The following is a 19,153-nucleotide window of genomic DNA, read 5'->3' on the forward strand; positions in this document are numbered from 1 at the left end:
CTGCATTTGGATGGGATGTTCTATATATATCTATCAACCCCATATGATCTAATGTGTTGTTTAAGGCTGATGTTTCCTTACTGATTTTCTGTCTGGATGATTTATCTTGATGTAAATGGAATGTTAAAGTCCCCTACTATTATTTTATTGCTGTCAATTTCTCCTTTCAGGTCTGTTAATATTTGCTTTATATGTGCTGGTGCTCCTCACCCATATATGTATATGGGTACATATATATTTGTAAATGTTTTATCTTCTAGCTGGATTGACTCCTTTATCATTATGTAATGCCTTTCTTTGTCCTTTATTTACAATCTTTGTTTTCATCTGATATGAGTATAGCTATACCATCTTTATTTTTGTTTCCATTTACATAGAATATGTTTATCCCTTCACTTTCAGCCTCTGTGTCTTTACTTTCAAAGTCTCTTGTAGGCAGCATAACGTTGGGTCTTTTTTTATCCATTCACTCACTCTGTGCCTTTTGATTTGGAGAATCTAGTCCATTTACAGATAAAGTAATTTTTATTTTATTTATTTATTTATTTATTTATTTATTTATTTATTTATTTATTTATTTATGTGTTTGTTTCTTTGTATTTTTTTATAGGAGTTCGATTTACCAACATATAGTATAACACCCAGTGCTCATCCCATCAAGTGCCCCCCTCAGTGCCCATCACCCAGTCACCCCATCTCCCCACCCACATTCCCTTCCACTAACCCTTGTTCGTTTCCCAGAGTTAGGTGTCTCTCATTTTCTGTCACCCTCTCTGATATTTCCCACTCATTTTCTCTCCTTTCCCCTTTAATCCCTTTCACTATTTTTTATATTCCCCGAATGAATGAAACCATATAATGTTTGTCCTTCTCTGATTGACTTACTTCACTCAGCATAATACCCTCCAGTTCTATCTACGTTGAAGCAAATGGTGGGTATTTGTCATTCCTTTTTTTTTATTTGTCATTCCTAATGGCTGAATAATATTCCGTTGTATATATATATACCACATCTTCTCATTTAAAGTAATTATTGATAGGTGTGTACTTACTGCCATTTTGTTACTTGTTTTCTGGAGTTTTTGGTAGTTTCTTCTCTTCCTTTCTTCTCTTTCTCTTCCTTTGTGTTTTTTTTAAGATTTTATTTATTCATTCATGAGAGACACACAGAGGAAAAGACATAGGCAGAGGGAGAAGCAGGCTCCCTCCAGGGAGCCCAATGCAGGACTCAATCCCTGGACCAGGGATCACATCGTGAGCTGAAAGGCAGATGCTCAACTGCCTGAACCACCCAGGCATCCCTTCCTTTGTGGTTCAATGGATTTCTTTAGTGTTACATTTAGATTTCTTTTTTATTTTGTGTATTTACTGAAGTTTTTGCCTTGTGGTTACCATGATGCTTACATATAATATGTATGTAATGATTGATTTCAAATTGATAAGAACTTAAATTTGAACACATTCCAAAACATTTTTGTCCCACCCACATTTTATCTTTAATATCACATTTTATATCATTCTGTTTTATGCAGCCCTTAAATAATTGACTATAATAATTATTTACTTACTACTTATTAATAATTGTAGTAATTATTATAGTACTATGTAGTTTTAGTTAAATTTACTACTAATGGCTATTAATTAATCTTGCACTTTCTTTATAAGTGATTAATCCAGTATCTTTACTATATATTTACCTTTTCCAGTGCAGTTTTTATTTTTGCAAATTTTCCATTTCTTAGAAGGCTGAATTAATGGTCATGAATGTGTTCAGTCTTTTACTTATCTGGAAAACTCTTTAATCTCCCCTTCAATTCTGAATGATGACATTGCTGGATAGAGAATTCTTGTTTGGAAATTTTTTTTACTTCCAGCGCTTAAATATGTCATACCACTCCTGTCTGGCTTGAAAGTTTCTGGTAAAAAATTTCCTGGTAGACTTATAGGATTTCCCCTGTAAGTAGCAAACTGTTTTTCTCTTGGTGCTCTTAAGGTTGTCTGTTTAACTTTTACCATTTGAATTATAGTGTTTCTTGGCGTGGATCTCTTTGGGTTTCTCTTATTTGCAATTCCTTGGGGTTTCTGGACCTTGTTCTTTCATTTGGAACATAGTCCTCTCATTTTGCCTGAAGCTCTGCATTTATTTCTATGTATTAGGTAAATCAGCTCCCTCTGCAAACCTCGAAGGAACAGCCTTGTGTAAGAGCTGAGAGCTCCCATAGAGCTCAGAAGTGCTATGACCTTGGGCCACACCTGCACCAGCCCCTCAAAGGATGACCCCTCTGTGAACTGTGCATTACTGCCTGCTTTGGTGGGGAAATAGCTCTGGGGGTGGGTGAGCCCCCAGTGAGGTGTACCTTCTAGCACCAACAGGCTAGAGAAAGAGTTCAAAATTGTCACTGCCAGTACCAGCATCAACAACTTATAATGAATTATCAAAAATGGCACTTGTCTATGTTTCTGTCCCTTGATAGAGTCCCAACAAGTTTCTGGCCCTCTGGCAGACACTTCAAACTGGTATCTTTTACACCGGGCCTGGTGGTGATTGAATCAATACATGAGCCTTTTGAGAGGAGATTCTCTTCTTAAAATTCTGGAACTAATCCTAGTTGGTTTTCAAAGCCAAACATTTTTGGGGCTTATCTTGCCTATGCAAGATATAGGGGAAGGGGTGCCTGATGTGAAGCACAAAACCCTTGTTTCTTAGGGAAAAGTTCCATATTTTTGAGATCCCTCTCCATTGTGGATTGCTGTATCTGGGGTGGGTTTTGTTTTATTTATTTATTTATTTTTGGTAAGACTATGTCTCTGCCTCTGTCACCCATTTTGATGGTGGGTTTTTTTTTATCCTTTGTTGTGGAGGCTCTGTTTATCCAGTTTTCAGCTCTTTTTCAGCGGAAATTATTCCATATGTTGTACAACTAATTTGTTGTGTCTGTGGTAGGAGGTGAGTTCAGAATCTTCCTACGCCACCATCTTGAATCCCCCAGCTAAACTTCTGATCCAATTATGCATATTTTAGTCCTTATTTACAAAATGAGCCTTAGGCTTGCATTTTCATATCCAGACTGATGAAAATATATGTTCAGTGAAATAAGAAAGGCTTACTACTTTCAGAATCTACCCTCCTTAAAAGGCAGTAGTAGTTATAAACAGCAGTTTTTCTGCACTAATGCAAAATAACACTGTATGGATTGGTATTATCCCCAATTTATAGGTAAGTAAATAAGTTCAAGAATTTAATTACCTGTCCAGGATTATTTATTTAGTAAGTGGCAAACACAGATTTCAAAACTAGGTCCATTTGAATCCAAATCCTGTGGATTTTCTACCAAACAAGATACAATTCAAAAAAGAAATGAGGAAAGATGCATTTTAAGATTCTCAAAGGTTGAAAATAGGAAAATTCCGTGGAAAATTCATAGCATCTGAATCTATTTGGGATAGTAGCTTTGTTATTGTAGCCCAAAGGTACTATTTAATATTTAAGATTGTAGGGAAACATAAGTGAAAATTTTTAATTTAAAAATTCTGCCTTATAGCAGATAAATGGGACATTTATTATGGTTAAATTATATCTTTAAAAATTCATATATACATTGACTTGTACCTAATAAATATTTATTAATCCTCTCTTTTTCATCCTATTCCTTTTAAAAATAGTTTTTTCTAATACCTGCTATTTATATTACAGAGACAATTAAAGGCAGATGCTAAAAAAGCTATTGGAAGGCTTCAACTACGTACACTGAAACAAGGAGACAAGGTGCATTTATGACTTTTAAATGCTGTTTGTTTTAAAGCAATGCTACTAAATTATCATTGAAACTGAATTTTCTTCCAAAGTATGCTTTTCATTAGAATTTATAATTCTTACGACTTTTTTTTTATCTATTTGATGCTGGAGGTAGACTAAAAAATGACCATTGGCCCCCATAGATATCTAGGTTTTAATCTCTGGAACCTGTATATATTACCTTATATGGCAGAAAGGACCTTGCAGATGAAATTAAGTTAAGGATTTTGAGGTGTGGAGATTATCCTGGATTATCCAGGTGGGTCCTAAATATAATCACATGTGAGTGTTGTTAGAAGAAGAAAAAGGGAGATTTGACTGCAGTGCAGTAGAATATGTGGCAATGGAAGTAAGAGATTATAGTGATGCAAGAAAGGAGCCATGAGCCAAGGAATACAGACAGCCTCCAGAAGCTAGAAAAGGCAAGGAAAGGGATTCTTCCCTGAAGCTTACAGAAGGAACTGCCAACACATTGACTTTTAGACTTCTGATTTCTAGAACAACAAAAGAATGAATTTGTGTTATTTTAAGCCACTAAGTTATGGTCATTTTTTACGCAAAAACAGGAAACTAATATAATGCCTTATTGTAACTTTACTTAAACATCCGTTTGTAGATTTAGGAAAGTTAAAAACTACCTTTGGTGTGTAAAGCATGTATCAAAAAAGAGCTACAGGACATATTGAAATAAAAACTCCCATTTATAATAGCACTAGAACCACGAAATACTTAGGCATAAATCTTGCAAAATATGTACATGATCTGTTTCCTGAAAACTGCAAAACACTAATGAAAGAAATCAACGAAAACCTAGATAAGTGGAGGGATATGCCATGTTCATGGGTCAGAAGAGTCACTGTTATCAAGATGCCAAATCCTCCCCAACTAATCCATAGATTCAGTGCAGTTCCAATCAAAATCCTAGTGAGATCTTTTGTATTTATTGACAGGTTGATGCTAAGTTTATATGGAAAATCAAAAGAACTAGAATAACCAAAACAATTTTTATAGTGAAGAACGAATTTGGATGAATCAACTTGCCTAATCTGCAGAATTATTTTAAAAATATAGTAGCCAGTATAGTGTGGTATTGGAGAAAGGCTAGAACTTTAGATCAATGGGACAGAAAAGAGTCCAGAAATAGACCCACATATATATGATCAATTGATTTTTGACAAAGGCACACAGGCAATTAAATGAAAAAGGGGTAGTCAATTATTGACTCTCCATATACAATGTTTGGGTATCCTTATGCAAAAAACATGAACCTCAAACAGCACTTCATACTGTCTGTAAAATTTAAGTTAAAATATATCACAGACCTAAATATAAAACCTAGAGCTATGAAATCCTTAGAAGAAAACTTTGGAGAAAAAATAGCATCACAACTTGGGTTAGGCAAAGATTACTTAGATGTGACAACAGAAACAAGCCCACTAAAGAAAACAATAGAAATTTGACTTTGTCAAAATTAAGAATTTTTGTTCTTCATAAAGACTTCTAACTCTGGGAAATGAACTAGGGGTGGTGGAGGGGGAGGAGGGCGGGGGGTGGGGGTGAATGGGTGACGGGCACTGAGGGGTACACTTGACGGGATGAGCACTGGGTGTTATTCTGTATGTTGGTAAATTGAACACCAATAAAAATTAATTTATAAAAAAAATAAAAAAAAATAAAAGACTAATGAAATAAAAAAAATAAAAAAAAGAATTTTTGTTCTTTAACATGGTTAAGAGAATGAAAAGACAACCCACAGACTGGGAAAAAATATTTGCAAATCACATATCTGATAAGGGATGATATCTAGAATATATAAAGAACTCTCAAAGCTCAGTAGTAAGTAAACAAACAGCATAGTGAAAAGAGGGCCAAACAGGCATTTACCAAAGAAAATATATGGATGGCAAAAAACAGATAAAAAGATGCTCAACGTCATTAGTCATTAGGGAAATGCAAATTAAAACCACAATGAGATACCACAGCACATTCTAAAATTGCTAAAACTAATACAACTGACAGTACCCAAGAGTTGGCCACATGTGGAACAACTGGAATTGTTATGCATTTGGCTGGTGAGAATGTAATGTATAGCCAGTTTTGAAAGCAATTTGGCAGTTCTTATGAAGTCAAAAATAACACTTTTTAAAGAACCCAGCAATCTCAACTAGATAGTTAACCTACAGGAACAACTATGTTCACAGAAAAACGTGTACATAATTTTTCATTGCAGCTTTACTCATAATCAGCAAAAATTGTAAAGAACCCAAATGTCCTTCAAATGGTGGATGGATGCACAAACTATGGCAAATCCACATCATGGAATAGTATTTAGCAAAAAAAGGATGTGCTTTGGGCAGAGAGTCCCTATTGATACACGTAACATAGATGAGTGTTAAATGTATTATGTTAAGTGAAAGAAGCCAAATTCAAAGGCAATATAATACATAACTCCATTTATATGACACTGGGGAGAAACAAAAAGTATAGGAACTGAAAACAGATCAGTGGTTGCCAGAGGGTGGGGGTGAGAGTAGGGATTAACTACAAAGGGGTATAGAGGAATTTGTTGGGGTAATAGAACTATCCTATATCTTGACTGTGGTGAGGACTGAGTGCATATTTGTTCACACTTGTGAAACTGTATACTAAAAACAGTGAATTTCACTGCTTGTGAATTATACCTTAATTTTTCTTAAATGAGAAAACATAGCTATAGAACTTATACAAACCTCATTTTAAAGAAATGCTACCTGCTCCTCTTTGTACTGTTCCTCTTTTGGTTGACTTTATTCTTTTACCTTTTTTAAGTGTAAATTATATTAGAATTTCAGCTGTATAAGAGCATTATCAACTACAGTCACAATGTTTTACATTAGATCCTCAGACCTTATTCATAGTATAGCCAAAAGTCTATACACTTTTACCACCTACTCCCTATTTCTCCCATCCTCCAGCCTCTGGCAACCACTTTTCTGCTCTCTGTTTCTATAAGTTTGACCTTTTCTTTTTTTTAAAGACTTCAGTTAAGTCTAAATAATTTTACGTCGCTTATTGAAAGAATCTATGCAATTTAAGTACATACATATTCTGATCTTGCTCTGTGGTTTAATGTATCTTTTCTTATCCATCAGAGTAATAATAACTATTTGTTCATAGGAGATTGGCCCTGATGGAGATAGTTGTGCTGTGTGTATTGAACTATATAAACCAAATGATTTGGTGCGCATCTTAACCTGCAAGTAAGTTTGATTTTATTTTATACCATTAATAAGAATATCTGGCTTATTGCAATGATTGTATTGAGGGAAACTATATTGAATGTTTCCAAATTGATGTAAAGAAAGGGTTTATTTTCATTTAAATACAGTTGAATACTTTGGCATAAGGCTAATTATATAAAGTTTCTAGAATCTGGTACAATTTGGAAACTAGTTCCATATAAAACTGAGAACCTAGTCAGCACCATAGTTTAAATATATATTTTTTACTGGATTAATTAATTTAAAATAATTTTAACAGTCCTATTGAGTGAAAAAAAAATTAACTCAATGGGCACCTATTTGGAAGTCTTCATTCTTTAGTTTTATATTATCCTTCTCCTGGAAGTTCTTAATGCTCTTTAACTATTAAATAGTGATGTTCTTAGAACTTACCACGTGGCCTAAATTATCAGTATTATCTTGTACTTTGTACTTTGGTGTACTATATTATTGAGAATGACTAACTGTGCTATTTTTATAGTTAGGGAATGACAAGATAATAAAGATCTGAAATACCGAACAAAGTCTTAGGTAACATCTTAGCCATTTTTGAAGTAATAAGTGTTGAAAATAGTTTTTTTTTGAAGCTAAGGTAATGAGGTTTTTATATTTAAAAATGCTATATTATGAAATTTCCAAATCTTGTTTCTGTGGCTCCTTCATAGTGTTTATGCTGTAATAGTGTGTTTAAAAGAAAAAAGACATCTGTTAAAAAACTAAATAAAAATATAGAATAACCTGTTAGTATATTAGGTCAAGTGTTGTTGCTATTTCACAACTGATAACCAAGTTATGTGCTTTTTTTTTCATTAGCCATATTTTCCATAAGACATGTGTTGACCCATGGCTGTTAGAACACAGGACTTGCCCCATGTGCAAATGTGACATACTCAAAGCTTTGGGAATTGAGGTAAACATTGCTAAACCATTTATATGAAGGAACAAGTTATTTATGTACTTGGGCCTTCAGGAAAATAACATCCTTAATTTTTAGCTATGTAATATGCTAGACTTGTGACTTATATCAAAAATTGGACCTATTTATATCATAATGACAGTAAGGTGCCATGTTGGATCACACCTCCATTTTCCTCCTTCTTTCCTTTTATTATTTGGTCAGTAACGACCATATAAATTACCAGCTGATTTCTGATACCCCTTGCATTTTTGCTCTTACTATTGCACAGCAATCAAACTTGTAGTTAGATGAGCATCTGTATTTTGAATAAGTATAATAAATATTAAATTATATTTGGCAAATGATATAAAACTTAACCTATTTTACATCACACCAACAACAGAAAGTCAAGCTCAACAAAATCTTCCTGATTTCAGGAGATACATAGATGATACTGATTCTCAAATCCCCTAGAAGACCGCATGAGATGTTGTTGTTCTTGATAAATGTTTTGTTTCTTAATAATTTTAGACTTACAGAAAAGTGGCAAACACAATATAGAGAGTTCCCACATACCCCTCACCCAGTTTTTACTATTGTTAACATTTTGCATTGCTGTGGTATGTTTGTCAAAAGAAAGAAACTGACATTGGGTTGTTACTATTAACTAAGTTTCAGACTTTATTTGAATTTTGCCAGCAACTGCCTTTTGAAAACTGCTGGAGGTGAACTTGAATCAGAGTGAATGTTTTTGGGGTTTTTTTGTTTGTTTGTTTTGAGTGCCTACCCTGTAGCAGGCATTGTATTATGAAGTGCTGGAATCACCCAGATGAACATCAGATGTGAAGGCAATCTGCCTGTAACATCTTTCACCCCATCTTGGAACTAGTTACTCCCAATTGCTCTGGCTGGGACCAGCAAGAGATTTTTGTGATCATCAAAAGAGATGATAGGTTTAAAAGATTAAGAAGCATAGCTCTAATAAGTTACCTATGAAGATACTTTGTAATGATATGTCAGGGAAAAACATGTACTCTGAGAATCTTTTAATTTGTTCAAATGCTTTCCCAAGGTGGATGTTGAAGATGGATCAGTGTCTTTACAAGTCCCTGTTTCCAATGAGACATCAAATAGTGCCTCTTCTCATGAAGAGGATAATCGCAGTGAGACCGCATCATCTGGATATGCTTCCGTTCAGGGAGCAGATGAACCACCTTTGGAAGAACATGTGCAGTCAGCAAGTAAGCATCACAATGAGGGGCAGTGAGTCCCCACAAATGATCCATTGTGGATCATATGCCCCGCAGAGTACTCCTGCTTTTTGTTGTTTGTTCCTTTCATTCATTAAACACATTCCATCACCCTTGTTCGTTTCCCAGAGTTAGGAGTCTCTCATGTTCTATCTCCCTTTCTGATATTTCCCACTCATTTTTTTCTCCTTTCCCCTTTACTTCCTTTCACTATTTTTTATATTCCCCAAATGAATGAGACCATATGATGTTTGTCCTTTTCCAATTGACTTATTTCACTCAGCACAATACCCTCCAGTTCCATCTACGTTGAAGCAAATGGTGGGTATTTGTCGTTTCTAATGGCTGAGTAATATTCCATTGTATACATAGACGACATCTTCTTTATCCATTCATCTTTCGATGGACACCAAGGCTCCTTCCACAGTTTGGCTACTGAGGACATTGCTGCTATGAACATTGGGGTGCAGGTGTCCCGGCATTTCATTGCATCTGTATCTTTGGGGTAAATCCCCAGCAGTGCAATTGCTGGGTCGTAGGGCAGATCTATTTTTAACTCTTTGAGGAACCTCCACACAGTTTTCCAGAGTGGCTGCACCAGTTCACATTCCCACCAACACTGCAAGAGGGTTCCCCTTTCCACATCCTCTCCAACATTTGTGGTTTCCTGCCTTGTTAATTTTCCCCATTCTCACTGGTGTGAGGTGGTATCTCATTGTGGTTTTGATTTGTATTTCCCTGATGGCAAGTGATGCAGAGCATTTTCTCATGTGCTTGTTGGCCATGTCTATGTCTTCCTCTGTGAGATTTCTGTTCACGTCTTTTGCCCATTTCATGATTGGATTGTTTGTTTCTTTGCTGTTGAGTTTAATAAGTTCTTTATAGATCTGGGATACTAGTCCTTTATCTGATACGTCATTTGCAAATATCTTCTCCCATTCTGTAGGTTGTCTTTTAGTTTTGTTGACTGTATCCTTTGCTGTGCAAAAGCTTCTTATCTTGATGAAGTCCCAATACTTCATTTTTGCTTTTGTTTCTTTTGCCTTCGTGGATGTATCTTGCAAGAAGTTACTGTGGCTGAGTTCAAAAAGGGTGTTGCCTGTGTTCTCCTCTAGGATTTTGATGGAACCTTGTCTCACATTTAGATCTTTCATCCATTTTGAGTTTATCTTTCTGTATGATGCAAGAGAATGGTCCAGTTTCATTCTTCTGCATGTGGATGTCCAATTTTCCCAGCACCATTTATTGAAGAGACTGTCCTTTTTCCAGTGGATAGTCTTTCCTCCTTTGTTGAATATTAGTTGACCATGAAGTTGAGGGTCCACTTCTGGATTCTCTGTTCTGTTCCATTGATTTATGTGTCTGTTTTTGTGCCAGTACCACACTGTCTTGATGACCACAGCTTTGTTGTACAACCTGAAATCTGGCATTGTGATGCCCCCAGATATGGTTTTCTTTTTTAATATTCCCCTGGCTATTCGGGGTCTTTTCTGATTCCACACAAATCTTAAGATAATTTGTTCCAACTCTCTGAAGAAAGTCCATGGTATTTTGATAGGGATTGCATTAAATGTGTAAATTGCCCTGGGTAGCATTGACATTTTCACAATATTAATTCTGCCAATCCATGAGCATGGACTATTTTTCCATTTCTTTGTGTCTTCCTCAATTTCTTTCAGAAGTGTTCTGTAGTTTTTAGGGTATAGATCCTTTACCTCTTTGGTTAGGTTTATTCCTAGGTATCTTATGCTTTTGGGTGCAATTGTAAATGGATTGGGTGTTGGGCACTGAGAGGGGGGCACTTGATGGGATGAGCACTGGGTGTTATGGTATATGTTGGCAAATTGAACTCCTATTAAAAAATATGTGAAAAAAATAATAAAGTTACCTGAATTCACACACACACACACACACACACACACACACAAACACATTCCAGATTTTTTGTAGTAACAAAGATGCGGTGCAGGACGCATCCCTGCCTTAACTTAATATGCACATATTCAGGTGTATCTGAAACAGATGAAATGCATCAGGAGTGGGGGTTATTCACAAAATAAAAAGGTTTTTTATGGGATAGCTTCTCTGTGATGCATTTAAGTATTGGTTATTAGCTTATAGAGGCTGAGGAGAAACTTTAGAAGCCATTGTTTATTGTAGAGCAATCAAAAAGTAAGATAAAGGAGTCCCGAAGTGATTTTATACACAACTTCTTAGGAACCCATCTTTTGCACAGATCGGAAACTGTGTAAGAATATGTGCTGCCACCTGTTGATTATTTACCATGAAATGAACAAGCCATGGAAACAAAATTGAATATATTATTTTCAAACTTCATGTGAGTCAGTATTGTAACTTAGTAAGTCATACCAGTGGATAAATTTCAGGGAGTTCAGTTCCTTTTTTCCTCAGAGAAAAGCTGCATACAAAACTTAGTTTCCTTTTCTCTTTGACTTTGACCTTTTTCATGGTTTTTGTTGATTTGGTGGTTTTCTCTCAATCCTTATTTTGAAATAACCTAATCCTGGCATAGAAGTAGAAGAAAACTAAATGTTAAGATGACTTGTGGGAAGGGCACCTGGGTAGCTCACTTGGTTGGGCATTTGCCTTCAGCTCAGGTCATGATCCCGGGGTCCTGGGTCCTGGGATCGAGCCTGGAGTCAGGCCCCCTGCTCAGCAGGGAGTCTGCCTCTCCCTTTGCCCCTCACCCAGCTTGTTCTCTCTCAACTAAATAAATGAAATCTTTTTTTAAAAATACAACTTGTGAGAGTTTCAGCTTTCTATTGACATAAACCTTTATCCTCAGTAGGCTTATCAGTGCCATACACATCATTCCTGAAAATGTCACAAGGAGTTCTATCATGCAAATGTACACTTTGTATTTCTTGTAATCTAATCTTCAGACATTTCCTGGAGTACAAAGTAGTCATAAGAATATTTAATAATCTGTGGGTTATTCTACATACAATAGAGAATCATTGTCTATTTGCCCTAGGTGATTTTTATTTTTGTTTGTTTGTTTCCATAACTGTGTGGTGATAGAATTCAGTGATGACAAAGGATAAAGTGTACAGGACAATTCAATTTATCGCTAGCTTGTTAAAAAAAGTTCTAATCTACTTTTTTGTGTGTTCTGTTGTTATTGTGAGGCACGGTAGTAAGCAGAACAGTTTTTGCAGAGAATTTGACAAGCAAATGAAATGATGATCCAAATTCCTTGCTCTGTATTGAATGGATGAATGATAGTAAAACCCATTTAGGTGCCTCACACAAGAAACTAGGGAGATCCCTAGATTCTTCACTCTCTTTCTTACTAATTCAGCATCTCTTTTCTTTAATCCATCCCTTAATTCTCAACCTTAATTCCACAGTCATGGTTTGAACCACTATTTTCTCTCTGCTCATTCCTTCCACTCTTCTTCGCCCAAGAAATTGGAGAAGCCTGGTTTAATTCCTGTTTCTCCTTTAAAACTTAACCTCCTTTGGGATCCCTGGGTGGTGCAGCGGTTTGGCGCCTGCCTTTGGCCCAGGGCGCGATCCTGGAGACCCGGGATCGAATCCCACATTGGGCTCCTGGTGCATGGAGCCTGCTTCTCCCTCTGCCTATGTCTCTGCCTCTCTCTCTTTCTCTCTCTGTGACTATCATAAATAAATAAAATAAAAAATAAAAAAAAAACTTAACCTCCTTTGAAAAGACTCCCTTGGCTAAGATTCCTTTGGATAGGAATAGTGTCTTATTACTCACTATTGTATACCCAGCACCTAGAACAGTGTGCCACATAGTAGATGCTCAAATAAATGTTGAATCAATGACCATGTAGAGTAGATTTAATTTTATCTATGATTATGTATTACGAGTTTGAGTGTCTTGGCTATTAGCTATTGATTATTGCAGTGGTAGTTGATTTAAATAACTTTGTGAACATATAGTTGATTAGTTCATGTCGGCTTGTCCCATCATTACAGTAAGTTGTGTTAGAGCACTGGTTTTAAAACTTACACATACATCAAATCACCTGGAGAGCTTTTTAAAATGAATGGGCTGCCAACAGTTTTTGACTCAGTAGGTTTGGAGTAGGGCCTGAGAATTTTTGTCTCTAGTAAATTCCTAGGTGGTACCGTTGCTGCTGGTCCTGGGACTACATTTTGAGAACCACTAAATAAGAGCCATAGTTCTTAACCCTAGTTGCACATTAAAATCACTCAGAGAAATTTTAAACATTGCTGATGCCTGGACTCTACCCCAGAATGGTTAGAATCACAATCCATGAGGAGTGGGGCCCAAGCATAGGTATTTTTTTAATTTTAATTTTGATATAATTTCAGGCTGACTAAAAATCTCAAAAACAGAATAATGCCCATATACCCTTCACTCGACTTCTCTAAATGTTAACATCTTATATAACCATATATAATTATTAACACCAGGAAATTAACTGATAAAATGTTATTAACCAAATGACAGATCTTACTCAAATTTCACCAGTTGACCCACTAGGGTCCTTTTTCTATTCCAGGATCCCACATTGTATTTCCCTTTTACTCTTTTTTTCCCAGATTTATTGAGATATATTTGACATAAAATTGTGTAAATTTAAGTTGTACAACATGATTTGATACACCCATATATTGCAAAATGATTAGCACAGTAAGGTTAGTTAATAAATTCACCACCTAATTACAAATTTTTGTTGTGTATGTGTGAGAATGTTTAAGATCTACTCTTAGCAACTTTCAAGTATATCCAAAATTCCACTACTGAGTATTTACCCAACAAAAACGAAAACAGTAATTTAAAAAGATATATGCACCGTTATATTTATTGCAACATTATTTACAGTAGCCAAGATGTGGAAGCAATCTAAGTGTCCATCAATAGACAAAAGGATAAGGAAGATGTGGTATATATAATCCAATGGAATTTCACACAGCCATAAAAAGGATGAGATCATGCCATTTGTAACAACATGGATGGACCTAGAGGGTATCATGCTAAGTGAAATCAGTCAGACTGAGAAAAACTAATAACATAATATTTCATTCATGTGGAATCTAAAAAAACAAAAAACAAACAAAAAGCATAATTAGGACTATAAATATAGAAAACAAAGTGATGGTTGCCAGAGGGGAGGGAGATGGATAAAATGGGTGAAGGGGAGTGGGAGGTGCAGGCTTCCAGTTATGGAATGAATAAATCATGGGAATAAAAGGCACAGCATAAGGAATATAGTCAATGATATTGTAATAACATATGGTGACAGATGGTTGCCACACTTAAGTATAGTATAATGTATAAACTTTAAGAAGTCTGTAATACAGTATTATTAGCTGTAGTCACCATGCTGTACATTAGATCCCCAGAACTTACTCATCTAATAACTGAGAGTGTGCCCTTTAATCAACATATCCCCGTCCGCTCTCTCTTAGCCCCTGGCAACCACCATTCTATTCTCTTTCTGAGTTTGGCCTTTTCTTTTTAAGACTCCACAGATAAGTGAGATCATGCAGTATTTGTCTTTTTTCTCTCTTGTGTCATTTAGCACAAAAGTCTACCCATGTTGTTGCAAAATGGCAGGATTTCCTTCTTTCTCGTTGATGAATAATATTCCTGTGTGTCTATGACATTTTCTTTACCCATTCATCTGTCAACGGATATTTAGGATGTTTCCATATCTTGGCTATTGTGAATAATGCTACAGTAAACATGAGAGTGCAGATAACCTCTTCAAGATAGTGATTTCATTTCCTTTGCATTTATATCCCAAACTGAAATTGCTGGGTCATGTGGTACTTGTACTTTTGATTTTTTTTGAGGAACCTCCATACTGTCATTTATAGTGGCTATGCCCATTTATATTCCCACCAACAGTGCACTGGGGATCCTTTTTCTCCACATCCTTGCCAACACTTACTTACCTCTTGTCTTTTTGATAAGTAGCTATTCTAACAAGTGTAAGGTGATTGTGTTGTGTTTTTATTTGCATTTCTCTGATGATTAGTGATATTGATCATCTTTTCATGTACCTGTTGGCCATGTATATGTATTCTTTGAAAATATATCTAGGGACACCTGGGTGGCTCAGTGGTTGAGAGTCTGCTTTCAGCTCAGGGCATGATCCCGGGCTACTGGGATCGAGTTCGGCATTGGGTTCCCCATAGGGAACCTGCTTCTCCCTCTGCCTATGTCTCTGCCTCTCTCTCTATGTCTCTCATGAATAAATAAAATCTTTAAAAAGAAGAAAATATATCTATTTAGTTCCTCTATTTTTAATTGGATTTTTTGTTTTTTTGCTGCTGAGTTGTATGAGTTTCATATTTTGGATATTAATCTTTTATCTGATAAGCAAATATTGTCTCCCATTCTGTAGGTTGCCTCTTCATTCTGTTGATTGTTTCTTTTGTTGTGCAAAACTTTTCAGTTTGATGTAGTCCCACTTGTTGTTTCGTGCCTTGGTGTCCTATACAAAAAATCATTGCCTAGACCAATGTCAGAGAGCCTTTCTCCTATGTTTTTTTCTAGGAATTTTATGGTTTCAGGTCTTGTTTGAGTCCTTAGTCCATTTAGAGTTCATTTTTGTGACTGGTGTAAGGTAGGGGTACATTTTCATTCTACCATATGTGAATATCCAGTTTACCCAACCCCACTTATTGAAAAGACTGTCTTTTTTCCCCATTGGGTGTTTTCTTGGCTCCCTTGTCAAGTATTAGGTGACTACATGTACATGGGTTTATTTTTGGGTGCTAAATTATGTGTCTATTTTTATGCCTGTATACTAGTTTTGGTTACTATAGCTTTATAATATAGTTTGAAATCAGGAAGTATGATAGCTCCAACTTTGTTCTTCTTTCACAGGATTGCTTTGGCTACCCAGGGTCTTTGCAGTTCCATATAAATTTTAGGATTTTTATTTCTGTGAAAAATGCCATTGGAATTTTGATAGGGAATGCATTGAATCTATAGATGGCAGGGGGAGGGGCAAGATGGCGGAAGAGCAGGGTCCCCAAATCGCCTGTCCCCACCAAATTACCTAGATAACCTTCAAACCATCCTGAAAATCTACGAATTCGGCCTGAGATGTAAAGAGAGACCAGCTGGAATGCTACAGTGAGAAGAGTCCGCGCTTCTATCAAGGTAGGAAGACGGGGAAAAAGAAATAAAACAAAAGGCCTCCAAGGGGGAGGGGCCCCGCGAGGAGCCGGGCTAGGGCCGGGGCGAGTGTCCCCAGGACAGGAGAGCCCCGTCCCGGAGGAGCAGGAGCTGCACCAACCTTCCCGGGCGGAAAGGGGCTCGCAGGGAGTTGGAGCAGGACCCAGGAGGGCGGGGATGCCCTCAGGCTCCCTGGGACACTAACAGACACCTGCGAGCACAGGGGAGTGCTCCGAGCTCCCTAAGGGCTGCAGCACACACCGGAGCAGCTCGGAGGGGCTCGGGAGCGGCTCCAGGGAGGGGGCTGCGGGGCGGGAGCGCGAATCCAACAGCGCAGGCCCCGGAGCACAGGGCGCCGGGACACAGCCCAGGATCCGGCCTCCCCCTGGGACAGGCAGAGGCCGGGAGGGCCCAGGACAGCAAGGACGCTCCTGCCCCGAGCTGAGCAGACTCTTAAAACTCCCCTTTAAGAAGAAGTTCAGTGGAACAATCCACAAAAACAAGGACTAAATAGATATCATGATGACACTAAACTCATATCTGTCAATAGTAACTCTGAACATGAATGGGCTTAATGACCCCATCAAAAGGCGCAGGGTTTCAGACTGGATAAAAAAGCAGGACCCATCTATTTGCTGTCTACAAGAGACTCATTTTAGACAGAAGGACACCTACAACCTGAAAATAAAAGGTTGGAGAACCATTTACCATTCAAATGGTTCTCAAAATATACCCTAAAAACTATAGAACACTTCTGAAAGAAATTGAGGAAGACACAAAGAGATGGAAAAATATTCCATGCTCATGGATTGGCAGAATTAATATTGTGAAAATGTCAATGTTACCCAGGGCAATTTACACGTATAATGCAATCCCTATCAAAATACCATGGACTTTCTTCAGAGACTTAGAACAAATTATTTTAAGATTTGTGTGGAATCAGAAAAGACCCCAAACAGCCAGGGGAATTTTAAAAAAGAAAACCAAATCTGGGGGCATCACAATGCCAGATTTCAGGTTGTACTACAAAGCTGTGTTCATCAAGACAGTGTGGTACTGGCACAAAAACAGACATATAGATCAATGGAACAGAACAGAGAACCCAGAAGTGGACCCTGAACTTTATGGTCAACTAATATACGATAAAGGAGGAAAGACGATCCACTGGAAGAAAGACAGTCTCTTTAATAAATGGTGCTGGGAAAATTGGACATCCACATGCAGAAGAATGAAACTGGACCACTCTCTTGCACCATACACAAAGATAAACTCAAAATAGATGAAAGATCTAAATGTGAGACAAGATTCCATCAAAATCCCAGAGGAGAACTCAGGCAACACCCTTTTTGAACTTGGCCACAGTAACCGGAGAAGGACAAGCAGTGTATGTTCTCATTCATTTGGGGAATATGAATAATAGTGAAAGGGAATATAAGGGAAGGGAGAAGAAATGTGTGAGAAATATCAGAAAGGGAGACAGAACATAAAGACTTCTAACTCTGGGAAATGAACTAGGGGTGGTGGAGGGGGAGGGGGGTGGGGGTGAATGGGTGACGGGCACTGAGGGGTACACTTGACGGGATGAGCACTGGGTGTTATTCTGTATGTTGGTAAATTGAACACCAATAAAAATTAATTAAAAAAAGAATCTATAGATGGCTTTGGGGTATATGAACACTTAAATAGTATTCTAATTCATGAACATAGAATATATTTCCATTTGTTTGTATTCAGTATCTTTCATCAGTGTCTTATAGTTTTACCTCCCTGGTTAAATTTATTCATACATATTTTATTGTTTTTTTAAAAGATTTTATTTATTTATTCATCAGGGATACAGAGAGAGGCAGAGGGAGAAGCAGGCTCCTCACAGGGAGCCCGATTCGGAACTCGATCCCGGACCCTGGGATCACGCCCTGAGCCAAAGACAGACGCTCAACCCCTGAGCCACCCAGGCGTCCCATACTTTATTGTTTTGATGCTATTATAACTGGAATCATTTTCTTTATTTCTCTTTCAAATATTTCATTGTTAGTATATAGAAATGTGACTTGTTTTTGTATGTTGATTTTGTATCCTGCAACTCTACTGAATTCATGTATTCTAACAGTCTTTTGGTGGAGTCTTAATCATTTTCTTGACATATGGTCATGTCATGTAGAAATAATTTCACTTCTTTCTGATTTTGATGCCTTTTTTTTTTTTACTAATTGCTCTGGCTATGATTTCTAATACTATGTTGAATAGAAGTGGTGAGAGTTGAGTACCCTTGTCTTATTTCTGATTTTAGAGGAAAAGCTTTTAGCTTTTCACTGTTGAGCTTGATATTAGCTGTGGGTTTGTCATAAATGGCCTTTATTATGTTTGAATATATTTCTTCACCCAATTTGTTAAGAGAGCCACATTGCTTTTAATGGTCATGTGTTTTTTATCTCCAATCTGTGATTGTTCTTTAGTCTTTCATAAAGTTGACACTTTGAAAATTATTGGTCAGTTATTTTGTAGAATGTCTCTCACTTTGAACTTATCTGCTGTTTCCCAATGATATAAGTTCATTGTCCATTATGTATTTCTGACAAGAATACCACAGAAATGATATTGTGTCCTTCTCTTCCTCATATAAGGAGGCATATGATGTTCATGTCTTATTACTGATGGTTTTTATTTTGCTTAGTTGGTTAAGATAGTGTCTGCCAAGCTTCTCCATTTAAAGTTACTATTTTTCCCTTTGTAATTATCTTATAGAGAGACACTTGGAGACTATGCAAATGTTCTGTCTCTCATGCTTTTACCCACTAATTT

At 36.8% G+C, this 19,153-nt stretch overlaps 1 protein-coding gene across 2 annotated transcripts in view; it reads left to right on the forward strand.

The window, feature by feature from the left end:
* The window catches only part of RNF128 (ring finger protein 128), a 110,332-nt gene that overhangs the window by 88,308 nt on the left and 2,871 nt on the right, over nucleotides 1-19,153 (forward strand). For both annotated transcript variants that reach the window (XM_055339007.1, XM_055339006.1), the window contains exons 3-6: nucleotides 3,695-3,766; nucleotides 6,953-7,035; nucleotides 7,870-7,966; nucleotides 9,027-9,195. In XM_055339007.1, the coding sequence (XP_055194982.1) occupies nucleotides 3,695-3,766; nucleotides 6,953-7,035; nucleotides 7,870-7,966; nucleotides 9,027-9,195 (421 nt within the window). The remainder of the gene's footprint in view (nucleotides 1-3,694; nucleotides 3,767-6,952; nucleotides 7,036-7,869; nucleotides 7,967-9,026; nucleotides 9,196-19,153) is intronic.

This window comes from Nyctereutes procyonoides, unplaced genomic scaffold, assembly GCF_905146905.1.
Source record: "Nyctereutes procyonoides isolate TBG_1078 unplaced genomic scaffold, NYPRO_anot_genome, whole genome shotgun sequence".
Classification (NCBI taxonomy): domain Eukaryota; kingdom Metazoa; phylum Chordata; class Mammalia; order Carnivora; family Canidae; genus Nyctereutes; species Nyctereutes procyonoides.